This window comes from Stegostoma tigrinum, chromosome 41 (genome assembly GCF_030684315.1).
Source record: "Stegostoma tigrinum isolate sSteTig4 chromosome 41, sSteTig4.hap1, whole genome shotgun sequence".
In the NCBI taxonomy this organism is placed as follows: Eukaryota; Metazoa; Chordata; class Chondrichthyes; order Orectolobiformes; family Stegostomatidae; genus Stegostoma; species Stegostoma tigrinum.
In genome coordinates, this window is record NC_081394.1 from 2,400,893 (window position 1) to 2,411,807 (window position 10,915).

Here is a 10,915-nt window from a genome sequence, read left to right on the forward strand (position 1 = left end):
GAGGGAGGTTGGTGATGGACACGTAGGAAGGTGGGAGAGCGCGGTCTGGCAGCCTTACAGTTGACAGTGATGCTGAGCTCCTTCTTCAGCTCGACATCACCGGGAGCATCGAAATCCAGGGCCTCGCACACGTATGTCCCACTCTGCGCCTTTGTTACATTCGGCAGGGTCAGGACGCCATGTTTACCGTTCTCCAGCTCCACCTCCTCGTCGTTCTGAAAGATCGAGCAACAAGTGTCAAAACAAACTCACTCACACTCACACACACACTCACACACACACACACACACTCACACACACACACTCACACACACTCACACTCACACACACTCTCACACACACACACACTCACACACACACACACACACTCTCACTCACACACACACTCACACACACACACTCACACACACACACTCTCACTCACACACACACTCACACACACACACACACACACACACACTCTCACACACACACACACACACACACACACACACTCACACACACACTCACACACACACACTCACACACACACACTCTCACTCACACACACACTCACACACACACACACACACACACACTCTCACACACACACACACACACTCACACTCACACACACACTCACACACACAACACACACTCACATACACACACTCACTCACACACACACACTCACATACACACACTCACTCACACACACACACACACACACTCACACACACACACTCACACACACTCTCACACACACACACACTCACACACACACACTCTCACTCACACACACACTCACACACACACACACACACACTCACACACACACACACTCACACTCACACACACACTCACACACACACACACACTCTCACTCACACACACTCTCACACACACACACACTCACACACACACACTCACTCACACACACACTCTCACTCACTCACAATCACTCACTCACACACACTCACACTCACTCACACACTCACACACACTCACTCACACACACACATTCACACTCACTCAAACACACTCACTCACACTCTCTCACACACACACACAGACACACTGACACACACTCATACACACACCCCCTAACCACACACACTCACACTCACATACTCACACACACACACACTCATACTCACATACTCTCACTCACACACTCACACACTGACTCGCACTCACACTGGCTCACACACTCACACACACACACTCTCACACACACACACACTCACACTCACACACACACACACACTCACACTCACACACACTCACTCACACACACTCACACACACACACACACTCATATGCACTCACACACACACACTCAACACACACACTGACACTCACACTCACACAGACACACACTCACACACACACACCCCCTAACCACACACACTCACACTCACATACTCACACACACATACACTCACACTGACACACACACACTAACACTCACTCACACTCACACACATACACACTGACACACACACACATACTGGCACACACTCACTCACTCACACACACACACACTAACCACACACACACACACACTCAGATACTCACTCACGCGCACACACTTACACACACACACACACACACACACACACACACACACACACACACACACACACACACACACACACTCGTGCACACACAGACACACTTCCAAGATTATCTCACGCTCCCTGTAACACTGTGACTCTCTCATCCCGACTGACCTTCCCCAATCCTCTCCCTCTGCCCCCTACATCCCTGGCACCCAACCCCGCCAATCTCACCACCCCTTTCATGGCTACCCTCCCTTTTCCCATCCCTTGCCCACCCCGCCTTACCCCACACCCCTTGTGGCACCCCTCCACCCCTCTCTTGTGCCCCCTCGTCATCCCCAGACACCCCATTCCCCCTGCCACCGACTCACCATCATCCTGTAGAAGGCATACTCTGGCTGTGGGAAGCCATCAGCGAAACAGCTCAGGGTGACGTTGTCCCCCTCTCGGATTGTGGGGTCAGAGGTGAAGTTAAAGGTCACGTGTTCCGTGTAATCTAGTCGGGGGTGGCGGGGAGAGATTGAGATTAGATCCCGCAACACGGTGCAAATCTTCAGAGACCATCCCCGCCCCCCTCCCCCCGAGGGTAGAGGATGTCAGGACTCTGAGTCGGTTTAAAGATGCACAGAGCGCTCTGTACTCAATGGAGTTTAGACGGATAGGTCCGTAGGGGCAATCTGATCAGAAATTTCCGGAATACTGCGAGGCCTGGATGGATCGGACATGGAGAAGATGGCTCCACCAGTGGGAGAGACCGGGACCCGAGGGAACAGCCTCGGGATGAGGGGACGGCCCTTTAGAGATGAGATGGGGGAGGAATTTCTTCAGCTGGACGGTGGGGGTAAATCTGTGGGACTCATTCCCACAGAGGAGGGCTGGGGAGGGCAGGCCATTGAGTGTGCTTAAGACAGAGATAGGTAGGTTCCTGATTGGTGAGGGGATGGAGGGTTATGGGGAGGAAACTGGGGCTGAGAAACAGATCAGCCATGATCGATTGCGGGAGACTGTCCCACCATCTCCAAGGCACAAGTCAGGAGGGGGATGGAATACTCCCCACTTGCCCCTGGATGGGGGCAGCTCCAACAACACTCAGGAAGCTCAACACCATCCAGGACAGAGCAGCCCCCACTCGATCGGCCCCACATCCACAAACATCCCACTCCCTCCCCCCCACCGACGCTCAGCCGCAGCAGTGTGTACCAGCTACAAGATGCTCTGCAGAACCTCACCAAGGCCCCTCAGGCACCACCTTCCAAACCCATGGCCACTTCCATCGGGAAGGACAAGGGGCAGCAGGTACATGGGACCACCAGCCCCTGCAAGTTCCCCTCCGAGCCCCTCCCCATCCTGACTTGGGAAATATATCCCTGTTCTTTCAGTGTCGCTGGGTCAGAATCCGGGAATTCCCTCCCTAAGGGGCATTGTGGGTCAACCCTGCAGCACAAGGGGACTGCAGCGGGTTCAAGAGGCAGCTCACCCCCACCTTCACAAGGGGGGCAACTAGAGATGGGCAATAAATGCTGGGCCCAGGCAGTAACACCCACATCATACAGATGGATTAAAACAGGTGTCTTCAGCCAGAGTGGGGGTAAATCTGTGGGACACATTCCCACAGAGGGGTAATAGTATCAGAGATAATGGGAACTGCAGATGCTGGAGAATTCCAAGAGAATAAAATGTGAGGCTGGATGAACACAGCAGGCCAAGCAGCATCTCAGGAGCACAAAAGCTGACGTTTCGGGCCTAGACCCTCCATCTGATGAAGGGTCTAGGCTCGAAACATCCGCTTTTGTGCTCCTGAGATGCTGCTTGGCCTGCTGTGTTCATCCAGCCTCACATTTTATTATCTTCCCACAGAGGCGAGCTGGGTTGGGCAAGTCATTGAGTGTGTTTAAGACAGAGACGGGTAGGTTCCTGATCAGTGAGGGGATGGAGGCTCACGGGGAGAATGAGGCTGAGAAACATGATCAAATGGCCCAGCAGAGCTGACGGGCTGAATGGCTGAGCTGATCTCCTACATCCTGCAGTCTGCCGGTTGGATTTAAACTGATCACCGAATGTCAATGGGCTGAATGGCCTCTCCAGTGTCCCTGCACCGCCATTGGCTGCGCGGCCACCTCGCAGAGAGGAATAGCTCCAACAGCATGGCTTCAACTCCCACAAGTCCCTTCTGTGGTTTCTTTGAGCAGTTGCCATCCCAGGCCCTTACGTACCGGGACAGTCTACTTTCAGTGGTGCTTCTGTAGATGTTGGTGAGGGTCCTTATGGACAGGCCGAATTTCCTGAACCGCCTGAGGAAGGAGAGGCGATGTTGTATCTGCTCCATCACATCAATGTGAGTGAGCCAGGATGGGGAGGTGATGAATATATTGTTATATTCTTGTCTACCCCCTTCCATTGGTCGGAAGATGCAAAGATACAAACAGATTGAAGAACAGCTTCTTCCCTGCTTCTATCACATTCATGAATCGACCCCTCACAAATCAGAGCAGAATTGGTCTGCACCTTCTCTGTAGCTGTAGCACTGCACTCTGCTCTGAACAGAGGGTACGTTTTGTCTGGTAGGGGAGCAAAACAATACTCGCCACTTTATCTCAGCACATGTGACAACGAGAAAGTGATTCGAAGCTCCCATCTCCCCACCTCGAAAGGTCCATTGTGAACCAGCGACGAATTGTTTCCGACATCCCAGCTCAGAAAAGAGCAAATATCTCTCTACGACTGAATCACTGAGATTTATGAACAACCTGGACTGGGCTCAGTACAGACAGGAGCTGGGTTCAAACACTAGCGCCCCCCCAGGAATCTGCTGCCCCTCAGGATGCCCATTCACGGGCTGAAGGGAATAAGGACTTACAGTGTAAGGTGACTCGGAAAGGTTCGGAGTCTAGTGTGTGTTTCCGATTGTCCATCATCTGATAGAGGATGCGGCAGTGATATTTGGAATCTTTATCGGCCTTGGACAGCTTCAAGTAGAGTCTGTTGGTCACAGTGAACAGCCCACTGGCTTCCTTCACAATACGAGGGATCATGTACATATCTAAACACAGGGCAACAGACAGACAGACAGAGAGAGAGAGAGAGGCTGTTCATTCTGAAACTGTCTCCTCTTCACACATTATCCTGTGCACCTTCACCCACTGCCCTTCAGTGTCTCAGGATGTGGGAGTCACTGTCTGATCCAGCATCCAGTCAGTACTGAGGGAGCGCCGCACTGAGGGAGGGTCAGTGCTGAGGGAGTGGGCACTGTGGGAGGGTCAGTGCTGAGGGAGCGGGCACTGTCGGAGGGTCAGTGCTGAGGGAGCGCCGCACTGAGGGAGGGTCAGTGCTGAGGGAGTGGGCACTGTGGGAGGGTCAGTGCTGAGGGAGCGCCGCACTGTCGGAGGGTCAGTGCTGAGGGAGTGGGCACAGTCGGAGGGTCAGTGCTGAGAGAGTGCCGCACTGTCGGAGGGTCAGTGTTGAGGGAGTGGGCACTGTCGGAGGGCCAGTGCTGAGGGAGTGTCGCACTGTCAGAGAGTCAGTGCTGAGGGAGCGCCGCACTGTCGGAGGGTCAGTGCTGAGGGAGTGGGCACTGTCGGAGGGTCAGTGCTGAGGGAGCGGGCACTGTCAGAGGGTCAGTGCTGAGGGAGTGGGCACTGTCTTCGGGTCAGTGCTGAGGGAGAGGGCACTGTCGGAGGGTCAGTGCTGAGGGAGTGGGCCCTGTCGGAGGGTCAGTGCTGAGGGAGTGGGCACTGTCGGAGGGTCAGTGCTGAGGGAGTGGGCACTGTCGGAGGGTCAGTGCTGAGGGAGCGGGCACTGTCAGAGGGTCAGTGCTGAGGGAGTGGGCACTGTCAGAGGGTGAGTGCTGTGGGAGTGGGCACTGTCGGAGTGTCAGTGCTGAGGGAGCGGGCACTGTCTTCGGGTCAGTGCTGAGGGAGCGGGCACTGTCGGAGGGTCAGTGCTGAGGGAGTGGGTACTGTCAGAGGGTCAGTGCTGAGGGAGCGGGCACCGTCGGAGGGTCAGTGCTGAGGGAGCGGGCACTGTCTTAGGGTCAGTGCTGAGGGTGCGGGCACTGTCGGAGGGTCAGTGCTGAGGGAGCGCCGCACTTTCGGAGGGTCAGTGCTGAGGGAGCGGGCACTGTCGGAGGGTCAGTGCTGAGGGAGCGGGCACTGTCGGAGGGTCAGTGCTGAGGGAGTGGTAGATCGTGTCAGAGAAAGAGAAAGATGGCAGGAGAGACTGATCGGGAGTTACTGAAGGAGAGAGGGAGAAGGATGGAGAGGCAGATGTTCTGAGGTGCAGAGGGTCAGATAAAGAGGAATAGTGAGGGAGGGAGAGGGATTTAGGGAAAGAAGTAGGAGAAGCGGCATGGAGGGAAAGTGAGGTGAAGGCTCAGAGGTATAGAGGGTCAAAGGTGTACGGAGAGACAGGTGGAAGCAAGGGAGAGGGACAGGAGGAGAAAGACACAGAAAGAGGAAAAGAGAGAGGGCCGAGCGGAAAATAGATGATTTGGAGTCAGTGTGATGAGAGGCTTCTGGAGCCATCTCTCACCAGCTGCCTTTTTCTGGATCTTTCAGTGCCGTGAAGACAAGAGAGAGAGGGAGACGGAGATGGAGAGGGAGATCCCCACAGAGAAGCAGCTGGTAAAGATGGTTCCTCCATTCTCACTTGGCGACAGACTGACTGAAATGTTGTGTGACAGAACAGCGAGCCAGCAGTAAGCATGGATAAACTCCAGCGAGACAGTGAGAGAAGGACCTCAACAGAGACAGAAAGCGAGAGAGAGAGACTGTGCAAGAGAGTAGCAGACAGAGAAGGAAAGCGAGAAATAGAGACAGAGAGGGGAAAGAGAGACAGAGAGGAGGGAAAATGAGATAAAGTGAAAGAGACAGAAAGAAAATTTCAAGGAGAGACAAAACGAGAGAGAGAGGGACCGAGTGAGAGAAAGAGAGGGAGTGGGAAAGAGAGAGACAGAGGCAGGGAGAGAGTGAGGCAGAGAGAGAGAGACAAAGGCAGAGAGACTGAGAGAGAGAGAGATGGAGAAAGAGTGAGGGAGGTATAGAGACAGAGATAGAGGAGACAGAGACAGAGATGGAGACAGAGAGCGAGTGAGACAGAGATGGAGACGGTGATGTAGACAGAGAGAGAGAGAGAGAGACAGAGACAGAGAGAGAGAGAGATAGAGACAGAGAGAGAGAGAGAGAGAGACAGAGACAAAGAGAGAGAGAGAGATAGAGACAGAGACAGAGAGAGAGAGAGGCAGGGCGACTGCTTTAGTGTGTAAATGCAGATCATTTTGCTAAGGTTTTGGAATAAGCTGTAGGTGGGAGAGATCCCACTTTGTTCTGGTGAACACTGGGGAATCTGACAGCCTCGATCAGCCTCCCGGAGGGGTTCCCAGGGCTGAGAATGTTTGGCAGTAACCCCCTTCCCCCTCTCCATCTCCCTGTGTGAGAGAAAGCTGCCACATTCCCACCTGTCCCAGTTGGCTCAAAGCCCATTTCTCAGAGGTATTCTAACAAGCCCCAAGCTCAAAGACAGAGACAGCTGTTTGAGCGATCTATATTGGCAGAAGGGGGCTTGGGGAGTGGGGACAGTGGGCTCTCTCACGGGAGTGGGGGGATGGCGGGGAAAGAGTGTGACTGACTTCCCTTGAGGTACCAGACGTGTACATTTCTGAGAGAGCCAGCCCAGACACACTTCACTAAGGCAGCCTGCGATCTGAATTCGCTGTATCTTCCAGGCAGCTGGGACAGGCAGGAGCAGAGAGTGTGTGCGACATGAGGCACTGTTGTGGGCAGAGAGAGAGGGAGGGAGAGAGAGAGTGGAGACAGAAGTGGGGCAAAAGAGAAGTGGGGAGAGAGAGAGAAGTGGGGAGAGAGAGAAGCGGGGAGAGAAAGAAATGGGGAAGAGGGAGGAATGGAGAAGAGAGAGGAGCGAGAGAGTGGAGAGGGAGAGACTGGAGTGAGTGAGAGGGAGAGAGAGAGGGAGGGGGGAGAGAGAAGGAGAGAGTGGAGAGAGGATAGTGGGAGAGAGAGAGAGAAGAGGGACGGAGTGGGGAGAGAGAAGTGGAGGAAGTGGGCGAGGGAAAAGGAGAAAGCGGAGAGAGTGGAGAGAGGGAGGGAGAGAGAGAAAGGAGAGGGAGGGGGGAGAGAGAAGTGGAGACAGGATGGAGAGAGGGAGGGACAGAGACTGTGGAGAGGGAGAGGGAGACAGAGGGACTGAGAGAGAGAAGTAGAGAGATCGGGAACGAAAATGATAGACAGAGAAAGAGAGGAGACAAAGAATTGAGAGAGAGATAGAGAGAGAGAGGAAACAGAGAGAGATATAAAGTTTAGAGAGGAAGTGACAGAGAGAGAAAGAATGTAAAGACAGAGAATAGAGAGAGTGGAGGGAGATGGAGTGAGAGATGGAGAGGGACGCTCATCGTTAGGAAAAAATGAGGGAGAGAGATAGAGTGTGAGAGGGACGGAAAGTGAGAGAGAGAAGTCATCAAAAAGGAGAGAAAGAGGGAGAGTGAGACAGGAGAGAAGAGGAAAAGAGTGAGGGTGCCTGAGATTTTGAGACACAGAGAATGAGAGAGAGAGAGTGAATGGGAAAGACAGGGCCAGAGAGAGGAAGAGAGAGAGTGCCAGAGATTTGGACAGGAAGAAAGAGTGAAGGAGGGAGGGCCTGGAGACAGCGAGACAGAGAAAGAGAGGGAGAGAGAGAGAGAGAGAGCAAATGTATGTGAGAGAGGTGTGAAAAATGGGAGCTTGGAGGGGTTTGGACGAAATGGGAGAGAGAAGGAGCGAGGCAAGCTGAAGGGCCAGAAAGGAGGAAATCAGGAGAGAGAGAGTGTATCGGGGACAGAAGGAGAAAGTTGGTGCAACAGAGGCAAAAGATGGATTTGATGGTAGTGGAGGTGAAAGAGGATGGGAACTACCGGGATGGAGAGAGACTTAGACGGAGCGAGAAAGCATTGAGGAGAAGAAAGAGAGAGAGAGAGTTGGAGAGGAGGAAGAATTGGGAGGGAAGAGCCAGAGAAAGAACAGATGAAGAGGAGGAAGAGAGAGAGAGAGAGAAAGCAGAGGAGTGAGTTAGAGAATGAGACTGAATGAGGAGGAAGAGTGAGGAACAGGGGAGGGTGGGATGCGACCCACCCCAGGTACTCACCCTCATTGTGCGTGGTAACCGTTTGCAATAGGATGCCATCCTTGTACCATTGAATGGTGGGTGCTGGATAACCATTCTGACTGGTACAGACTCCAATCTGCCAGACAAAGGGGTAGCGGGTATCAGTAATGGACCCATCAGCCAGGGCCGAAATGCCCCACCCCTCCATTTGCTACCCCTCCACCTGCCTCCGGGCACCACTAATCTACTGCCCAACTGCCCTCGGTGGGGGGTCTCGCTCTAGACATGGGAACAGAAGAAAATGGGGCCGAATGAGGCCATTCAGCCCCCTGGAACCTGGCCCTGTGCCTTCCACAAGGTTCTACTTTCTCCCAGGGCCTGGAAATCTGCTCATGAGACAGGCCCTTCAGCCCATCCAGAGTGTCCCGGCACACCTCTTCAATCTACAGTGTTTCTGCTTTCTGAATGCAGGAAATCTGAGCATGGGACAGGACCTTCAGCCCATCCAGTGTTTCCCGGTGCAGCTCTTCAATCTACAGTGTTCCTGCTTTCTGGATGCAGGAAATCTGCGCATGGGACGACCCCTTCAGCCCATCCAGTGTATCCTGGTGCACCTCTTCAATCTACTGTGTTCCTGCTTTCTGAATGCAGGAAATCTGTGCATGGGACGACCCCTTCAGCCCATCCAGAGTGTCCCGGCACACCTCTTCAATCTACAGTGTTTCTGCTTTCTGAATGCAGGAAATCTGAGCATGGGACAGGACCTTCAGCCCATCCAGTGTTTCCCGGTGCAGCTCTTCAATCTACAGTGTTCCTGCTTTCTGGATGCAGGAAATCTGCGCATGGGACGACCCCTTCAGCCCATCCAGTGTATCCTGGTGCACCTCTTCAATCTACAGTGTTCCTGCTTTCTGAATGCAGGAAATCTGTGCATGGGACAACCCCTTCAGCCCATCCAGTGTATCCTGGTGCACCTCTTCAATCTACAGTGTTCCTGCTTTCTGAAATGCCCCTGTCCTCCCTAAGCCCAATAGCTTTCACTATAAAAGCAGGCCATGTGGCCCATTCTGTCCGTGCTAGCCCTCTGAATGAACAATTGGGTTGAAGCCAACTCCAACCCGTACCACCCCAACATTGCCCTAATCCTCCCACAATCCAGACCCTCGCCGCTCCTGGCTGAAGTCAACCCCCAGCTGCCCCCCACCCCCACCTCTCTTTTTGTGCCCTGTGCTCGCAATCTGAGAACGGCAAACGGAAAAGAACGATGCAGGTCTGCCATCGCGTGGATCTGGCATCTCGTTTGCGAAGCTTCCCCTCGGCACCCACCACCCCACCCCACAGACCTTCCTGCCAGCCAGAAGCACCGGGACTCAGACCCCGAAATCCGGCTCGGGATCTGCCCTCACCTCGGAAGGATGTTGCTCGTTCACGGATAACGTGGCTGGATTGGATTCAACCTCGGGCCGTTCTGGAGCATCTGGAGGAGAGAGTTTGGACGAGAGGGTCAGCGGCAGGCTCAGTGGTTTTATCGTTGGGCTCTAGCTCATCTGTGGGACGCAGGGTGACGTTGTCCCAACATAAAATTCCGCCCCCACCCCCCCCCAATACCGTAGTGACTGTCTACACCATCCAGGGAGCGTGATCCAACATCAGCTGGTTAATTGTCGCGAGCTCTCTCTCCAATCCAGCTCAGATGGCTACGTTTGATTACCAATGCTGTTCTGGTCAGAAGCATCGAAATAGCACAGACAGGAGCAGGCCATTCAACCCTCCGAGACTCTCACTCTCACACTCCATTGCCCCAACCATTGGTCATCAGGACGGAAGGTGACGGAGAAATGGTCCATTGTGATGGGGATCAGGGTGTTGGTGGGGGTGTTAGTGGAAAACTTATCGCATGTTCATTGGTAACAGGGGGAATAGGAAACCTGTCTCATGCCCCTTGACCATCCAACTCATCACCTGCTCCCTTCTTCCTCCCACCACCCCCAGCCTCGACACCCTTCGATCCCTTTAGCCCCAAGAACTGCTTCTAACTCCTTCTCAAAACCATCCAGTCTTTTGGCCTCAACTGCTTTCTGTGAATTCCAGAGGCTCCCCATACGCTCTCCAGGTGACAGCTGTACTCCTCATCTCGGTCCTATTCCATCTCCTTCAGACTGTGACCCCCTGGTCCCACACTCCCACCCTCCCCTGTCATCTGGAACATCCCTTCTGTGTTGACTTTCTCAAGCCCGGTCAGAACTCGATTGGTTTCGATAAGATTCCTCCTCGTTCTTCAA

At 53.8% G+C, this 10,915-nt stretch overlaps 1 protein-coding gene across 2 annotated transcripts in view; it reads right to left on the reverse strand.

The window, feature by feature from the left end:
* Positions 1-10,915, reverse strand: part of LOC125448522 (basal cell adhesion molecule-like) — a 97,643-nt gene that overhangs the window by 20,341 nt on the left and 66,387 nt on the right. For both annotated transcript variants that reach the window (XM_059641318.1, XM_059641319.1), the window contains exons 4-8: positions 10,040-10,110; positions 8,673-8,769; positions 4,399-4,581; positions 1,913-2,037; positions 59-215 (exon numbers count right to left, since the gene is read on the reverse strand). In XM_059641318.1, the coding sequence (XP_059497301.1) occupies positions 59-215; positions 1,913-2,037; positions 4,399-4,581; positions 8,673-8,769; positions 10,040-10,110 (633 nt within the window). The remainder of the gene's footprint in view (positions 1-58; positions 216-1,912; positions 2,038-4,398; positions 4,582-8,672; positions 8,770-10,039; positions 10,111-10,915) is intronic.